This window comes from Borostomias antarcticus (genome assembly GCF_949987555.1).
Source record: "Borostomias antarcticus genome assembly, chromosome: 9".
Lineage (NCBI taxonomy): Eukaryota > Metazoa > Chordata > Actinopteri > Stomiiformes > Stomiidae > Borostomias > Borostomias antarcticus.
Genome location: NC_140242.1, coordinates 23036886 through 23045029, shown reverse-complemented (window position 1 = coordinate 23045029; position 8144 = coordinate 23036886). Strand labels below are relative to the sequence as shown.

At 44.2% G+C, this 8144-nt stretch overlaps 1 protein-coding gene across 1 annotated transcript; it reads right to left on the bottom strand.

Annotated features, from left to right (window-relative positions):
• Positions 1 to 6021: 6021 nt before the first annotated feature.
• On the bottom strand, positions 6022 to 7236 carry LOC311312904 (natterin-4-like; the record flags this gene model as incomplete). The annotated part of the gene is made up of 1 exon (XM_084442912.1): positions 6022 to 7236. The coding sequence occupies one exon, from the start codon at positions 7234 to 7236 to the stop codon at positions 6022 to 6024; it is 1215 nt and encodes a 404-aa protein (XP_084299038.1).
• Positions 7237 to 8144: the final 908 nt, after the last annotated feature.

The window sequence follows — 8144 nt, the reverse complement described above, 5'->3', positions numbered from 1 at the left end:
GGACAGGCAGAAATAGAGCAGGGTGTAAGCAGTGGAATGCAAACGGCACAGTTCCATATCTTTGAGAATCCACAGAAAGGCAGAGGTCATGGCAGAGGTGGTCAGGTGTCTACTGGCCAAGAGGACCAATGCAAAGGGCACGTGATAGAGGCAGCCCATTACCATTCATTCAATATGATCACTCTTTGCAACGCTTCTAGCATGAAAGAAAAAATGATAGTTTTGGTTTCTGGTGTACACCGGAGGTGATGATTTGAAATGATGAATTTTAAATGATTCAGACATTAAATCTACTCCTGTTGTTCTGAGTAATGCTTCCTATAGCCCACATGTGGTGCCCCGCAGAGTTTGCTGTAGGGGTCACAGACCTACTCACGGATAGCTGGATGGATGGATGGATGGATGGATGGATGGGGCAGAACAAAAAGCACAACGGCCGTATGGGCATTGTACATTAGTACACTAGATTATAAAGGAACCGAGGTTCACAAAATTTAGACCTGCTTGGGAAAAGAGACGACTAGTTATAAAATATGCTTGGCCTAGCTGACTGCTGACTGGACTTGACTAAGCTTGACTTGACTGTAGCGATAATAGATATTGTGTGCATGCAAAGTAACTGACCAGTACAGTTATGTATATACATCAACGTATGAACGTCATTTAAAGTGAAATTATTTTGTCTCCTTGTAAGGACAATGGACGGGTCATGGAGTGAAAGGAAGCTGACTGAGTTATCTGCAGGGGCCATAAAATAACGTTCTGGTGAATGAGATTGAAAAGTGGACATGCAAATAAGAAGACCACAAGATAGAGTGTGTGTAAGTGTGAATTTACATGGGTATATCAACTCACAGGGCTTCAGGCCAAGCTCCAGAATTTGGAGGAGCAATTAAGTCAGCTCCACCGAAAACGAGGGTCTCCCTCAGTGAACCCTGAGTGGAAATACAGGCTTGAAATGAAGTGAGAAGCAGGCAGGAATAAAGGAGGAGGATGTAAGCAGTGAAATTCACCCAGCACAGTCCCATATCTTTGAGAATCCACAGAAAGGCAGAGGCCATGGCAGAGGTGGTCAGGTGACGTGATAGAGGCAGCCCATTACCATTCATTCAATATGATCACTCTTTTCAACATTGACAGAGGACAAAGGTGCATAAGGATCGCTGTTGTTGGGGGTGTAAAATAGACAAGACACCAAATGCTCTCTTTAAAGGCATTCTGAAAAGTTGGCCTACCTCCTCAGGATGACCTACCACCCGTTATATTGTGCTTAATTCATAGATAGACATTTTCTACCTGACAGGATGCGATCAGAATGCTGTGACACAATACATAGAAGGGAATATTAATCAATGTAATCAATTATTGCGCTGTCCACTCTTGATTAAATCAGGTTCTCTGTTGCCTAGAAACCTTCCGTCAGGGCATGCAAAAAATTCACACGTGCAGTAGAAGCCGCTCCTCTGGCTCTGGCATACCTTGACCCACCAGACACCACAGCTTAATTCATTCCTCTAAACTTTGAAACGGGAAACTAATTTCAATGATCCCGAGCAGGCAACACTCAATAAATACCGCAGCACTATAAGTCGGTATGCTATGAATTTGATAATGTCAGAGTTGCTCAGAGTTTAGCGGGACTAGCTCAGAAGAAATGCATTTAGCCTGCAGCTTAACCGTAGCTAGCGAGATAGAGCCATGTCTCTCCTATGATGTTTTCAGCCTCTCTTACTTTGAAAATGTAATTATAAATGTTCTTTGCTGGTAGACAAACATACTCCAGGAGCTTGCTCGATCGCCTTGTTGAGAGGGGTCAGGGAAGAATTTTTACAGCTCACTTTTCTTTTGGCTTTTGGCGCTCTTCTTCTTCTGTTGCTCTGCGTTGTGTATTTTTTTGTAAGCCTTGATAAGAGTTGCAGCACCATCTAATTATGAACCACAATGTTAATAGCCTTCTTGTTGTGATAGTCATTGATGAAATCACCCAACACGGGATTGGAAGCGGAGACAGATGATAGATTTATTGTACAAAAATACAATCACATGGAACACTGGGATGTTTCCCTAGTCTCTCTCTCTCCCTGCTTGTCTGCTGGCAGCGGCTGTGGCACGAAGTCGTGGCCTTTGACTTCTCTCCCCGCATGGTGTTATCAGCGTGCCTGCCTGCTGGGAGCAGCGAATCTGTCCGGCTGAGTTGCCTACCGGTTCCAAATCGAAGTCTCAAGGTTTGGTTGAAACGTTAAATATTGCTCTCTCGGCCCACCCCCCACGCCTAGGCCTGCCCGTTTAGGGCCTAGTGAAGCTAGATTGGTGGAGGAGTGACCATACAGATGTGTCGCCTGTCACCCTAACATGGTATCATAATCACCATTGGTTGTCAGTCTGGGTGGTGTCTGTTGATAGTATCCCATAGAGATGTGCCATTAATACCCCAGAGGAGAGGCCCCCCCTGTGGCCTAAGTGTGACCTCTTGACACCCACTACCCCGAACGGCCACAGCAGCAGCACTTACAGCTGTCTCCCTCACTCTCACTCACTCGACTACACAGTGTCCACGTGAAAACAAAAAAACACATTAAATCAAATACATAGCAGTAATACTCTGTAGATGTTAGAGACATTTCTCCCTAGATTCTTCAATATTGTTTTTTTTGCTTCCCTCTGGAATATGTAGGGGTGGGACGTATGCCCACCTCCCTTGTTCTCTGTAAAGCGCATTGTGTTGCCTCTGGGTATGAAATGCGCTATACAAATAAAGCTTTGATTGATTGATTGATTGATTGAGTAGGAACTGGACCCTAACCCTGCCCTTCAATGCTATTTATATTCAAAACGCCAACAGTCACCAACATAGCCTACATTTGACATACAGACACTGACTTGTTCAACATACTCCAGGTGGTTTTTACTGACCTTAAACTTGTTCTGAATGCGCACAATAACTAAGAGCATGTTGTTTTCTAGAGCCAGAGATATCAGTTGCTTTGATTTTCATATTTCCACTATACTGTATATCTTGGTATTTGGATCGACGACAAGCTGTCATTCAGGTCCCATATTTTTTTTAAACATCCAATCAAGAGACTTGTTGAAGTGTTTTTTTCTGTCTGTTTTGGATTACGGCAATGTTATGTATAGGCATTCCTCTCGTACTGCTCTCAAACATCTGGATGTTATTTATCACTCCACCCTTATCACTGGAACTGCCTACAGTACACGCCACTGTATTTTATACTTAGTTGGGTGGACCTCCCTTGCTCAGAGACGTGACACTTATTTTTCATTTACAAGGCTTTCATTGGAAAACTCCTCAATTACATTTCCTCCATGCTAGTCTGGTCTTCTGGCATTCATCGGACACACTCATGCCATTGGCCTAATATTGGCCAATGGCCATAATCAGAAATGCCCGCGTTTGCGGTGCCCATTTTATATCAGGTAAGTTATTTTCTCGTCCCTATAGCGCCCTAAAATACAGCTTGTCGGTGGACACACAACCGTATGCATTTCAGATTGATCATGTTGGCAATGTGTGTGAATTTGCTGCTATGTGAGAGATAAGGACCTGTTGTCGCATGTCGTTGACAAGCTTCCCCTTATGGTGTCAGAACAATGGCTTATGAATGCGATGTTATTATGTTAAATACAGTAGCCCAGAGATGGTTAGCACTGGCAGGACTATTTCAGTTTGATAAAAGGCATTGTGGTGTTTGAGCACAAGTTGTCGTAGCCTAATGGACTTTGTTTTGGTGCGGAATTATAGTTGTTTACGTTTTGATAGGAACAATTAAATTGTCCCAAGTGTTGCAAATTATTGGTACCCCTACCTGTGGCGATTGCTCCTGGGTTACCCATACAAATCCAAATAAAACTTGATTTGAAAACTTGATCATAAGCCATCGTTCTGACACCATAAGGGGAAGCCTGAAATCGACTTTCAGACTGTTTTTGACTTAAATGCGTCTTGTATTCTGCCATATCGCTTCATTTTCATCCGTGTTTAGCATTTTGGTAGTGCTCCGTCGCCCCCTACAGTCCTCATGAAAATACAGTCCACGTTACGGTCCGTTGACACCGGTCTTACTAGCTCATTATTCACTTAACATTGTAGGCCAGATAAAATGATTCTAGCTTACGGAAGTCAAGACCAAATCAAATCAAGACCAAATCAAGACCTGGAGCGGTGGGCTAATACGCCTAGTAGCCTAAACACTGATTAGTGAAGTAGGGGAGTAGGCTATTGAGTGCTGTGTCCTAAAGGGGTGTATTTTATCGTCCTGTCATTCTCTTCGTGGTGCTTGGCCATTGTTGTCATAATGGCTCTGTAGTTTATTTAGTGTGTCCCTAAAAGCTTGATTGTTTCGGCCTAAATATTGCCCTCTTATTCGCTCGCTCTCAAATTATTGGCCCTTGTTGATGTGTTTAAAAAAACATCAGTAGCCTGTATGTTTTTACATATAAATGCCAATGCTCAGCGCCCTTCTGGTGTTGTGAAACCCATCAGGGCATGCTTTGACAGCGCACCCCCAAAAAAATTGTGTGTGACCCCTACGTATTTTCTCTCCCTATCTGCGTGTGTGTACGGGCTGTGCGGGGGGGGGGGGGGGGTTGGGGGGCATTGGGAGTAATAACAATGTCGGAGAAGACCCTGTGCAAGACCCCACGGTACGCTACTGCATTATAGACAGACAGTCCTCATTACAATAGGAGTAGGACACTTCAAATCCTATAGTAATTAATTTTGGTATAGGATGTGATGCACCAGTCGCTCTACGCCTATGTGGTTTATTTTCAGTGATTAGACTGACTGTTGACTGGCACAGCTTTAGGTGGTGATGGAGAAATTAGCTTAATGTATTGATGCTTTTTTGTGCGTGGCTGTAAACCAGCGCACCTAGTATAGCGTTCGTCCGGTTATCACTCCCTCCCTCCCTCCCTCCCTCCGTTACTGCGGACAATGTTGGCCTGCATTTCTCTGTTGGCACCACAAGAGGCAGTAGTCCCAGCACACCAAAATCAAGAAGGACACCAAAACCCACCCGCCGATTTCCACTGCACAAGTAGAGTAGTGGTGAGAGCATTGGACTCCCACCCTGGAGACTGGGGTTGAAGACCCGGTGGGGATGACTTTGTTTTCATCAGTGTAACTGCTTTAGCCACTGACCGCTACCATTAATGTTATGGAAGCTGCTGCTAGTTGTTGTGAGCCCATGAGCTAACTGGATATCCCGCTCTTATTGTGCTGGATTAGCATTGGAAGCATTGGAAGTGATGTGTCCAGGTGAAAAGACCAATCTTTATTTATCAGACATTACTGTCCTACCAGTCCCGCACAGAAACAAGCCAGCCAACACACATAAGCCAGGCTTGACCTGGCCTAGTTGTACTTACGCTCAAAATCAAAAGATAAAGGAATCTTGCCTCCCTGCCCATTCAGGCATTAAATATTGCCTTGTTTTCAAAAAATATTCCTCCCACTGAAATGTTAATTTGTAGGACAGAACTTTATGGAGAGAATATGGATTGTCACTTTGTATCTTCTGCATTCAGGTTACAAGAAAAAATAGGCAATCTTTACTATTCAATTGTGAGTCGCTAGAATAATGTCAATGGATACAGACTTTGAGTTGAATTTCTACAGTTCTGAAATGACTGCTTGGTTATAGTTAAAATTCATCTCACAAAAATTTGCTCAGAAAAGTATGATCTTTAATTTTGTATTAATAAAGTCAGAGAAAATCAACATTTAGACACCAAGAAAATGATAACGTACTTCTCTTTAAAGAAGCTGTCATAGACCTGGGCGTAAAATACAATTTGTAATAATTTCAATCACTTATCTGTGCTCTATTGGCCTTGTCTAGAGCCAACAGGCTTTTCCCAAAACCTAAACCTGCCTGACAATTTAAAGTATTTAAAATCACTTGAAATAGTATTGTGTCTAAATCAATTTCATACATACAGTAAAGGACTATTTATGATTTAAGATATTGATTTTTAAAGTGCTACTGTATGTCATATTTAGCGACCACAAGGTTCAGCGTCGGGGATGGGTTGACAGCGCTCGGCCTCAGCATCGATGTCCACCACCTGGACTCCTTTGAAGGTCCCAGACACTGTGGTGGTATGGACTCTTCCGTCTGTATATGTCTTGGTGTGTTGTGCTGTGAACGGGACATTAAACTTGAAGCTCCTCCCAGTCAGTTTCACCACGCAATACTGGTTGGGCGGGACCGGCGCTTTGACGACGAGCGTGTTACTGATTGTCTCTGTGAGGGAGTTGCCGTTGGTGAGGGTTTTGGCATTGGAATAGTCTGCTGATACGGAGACCCCTGTCTCTACGGTGCTTGTAGCGACTGACGGTATGGAGGCTTCCAGAGACGCTGATATGGAGGCACCTATGCCATGACTGGTGGTGTCTGTGGAGGCGGACTCCCAGGTGCTCACTCTCTCGGTGGTCTTCTGAAGATGGACCTCCTTCTGTATTTCATGGCAGTTATTGTTTTTGGTTTTCGTCTGGCTGAGCACGGTCAGTTCTTGGACTAACACGGACAGTCCATCAAGTTGGTACTGCACGTCGAATACCTTCTGTGTGTACTGATCCGTTTCCATGACAAGGACATCGAAGGGTTGAACGTCAAAGCCCCTGCCACTTTTTATCACAAACAGGAACCATCCAAATATATATCCGATGCCATATTGATTTTTTCCTAACAAAAAGCCACCATTGCTATGTGACAAAATTCCGCCCTCGTGTTTACCTTCACCTTCATATGGCTTCCACTCCAACAGCTCGAGGTTCTGCTCGTTGACCAAGACCTCGAACGGCCCTTCTGTGTTCACTTGGAAATCCCCGTACTCACATTTGTGGTCACAGTACGGGCCTTCGGAAGGGTTGTAGTAGCCAGCGTGCCTGTCAGGCCCATTGCAGCCAGTCAGGGGAGCACAGATATAGATCTCTCCTGTTTCAGGTATGTCGACCTTCACAGCCCATTGAGGTAGAGAGCCGTCAAAGAGAACCCATTTGAGGTGCGTGCTGTGAATGTCCTTGAGAATCGGGAAAGGAGTGGGGCTCCGCCGGCGTCGAGCGCTGTTACTGGTCTCTACCGTGTTCACGACCTCATTAGTGACGGTTTGCGATCGTTCCACAATGGTGAGCTTTGGGCGCTCATCTTCGTCCATACCCAGAATGCATTGCAGCAGAAAAGCGCAGACGATCAACACTGGAAGTCTCATGTTTTCACCAAACAAAGAGCTTGGGTGTGAACTTGTCTTCTCTGCTGGATGTGTTTGCTTCTCCACAGCAAGTCGACCGCTTTTTAATCAGGCACATTGGCTATAGGAGTGAGTATTCCCGCCCACTTTCCTTATCAGGCACATTGGTATTCCTATACCCTGCCGTTACTTTATGTGTGTTATCTACTGAACTAGAAATGGTGTGCACAGACCTATGCCCATGAATGGATCTTGTGGCACTGTGCGCTCACGTTTGGTATTGCTACATTTGGCAAAAAAAATGAATTGAGGTGAATGGCGGGCCATGTTTGGGCGGATTGTGGATTCACTCCGTGATTCGGTTCCGACCAAAATTGTAATGGGTTCTAAACCCCTCCATCGAGTTTCATGAAAAGCAGTCTGGTACTTTTTGAGAAATTCTAGTGCAAATAATGAATGGAGGTGAATGGCTGGCCCAGACATGTTTGGGCAGCTCGTGGACCCATGACTACTACTGACGAAATTGACTGATTTAGACGAGACCTGTGCCATTGATAGTTTAATTGGTTTCCACCTGTGTCTTGTTAGTCTGTGTATATAAAGCTCCTATACTGTATAGTGTAGTTAATGAACATGTAGTTCCCCAGCCTTTTTGTTCTTTGTCTGTTCATTATTCACAATGCGTTATCCCTGCTGTCTCCTGTGCCATCTTGAAAGTTTGTCTTCCCAGCTTTGTCTTTTGTTCTCCACTCATTGAGTTTGTACCTTGGTTTTATTGTCGATTTTTTTTGTTTTTTTTCCGTCACTCGTGGTGCCATTATTTTAATAAACATTTTGCAATTGGGTCTGACTTCCGTGTTACAGGAACCTGTGACATTTTTACATGCAACCTTGGTCATTACTGAAGTCATAGTGTGAAACCATCTTGG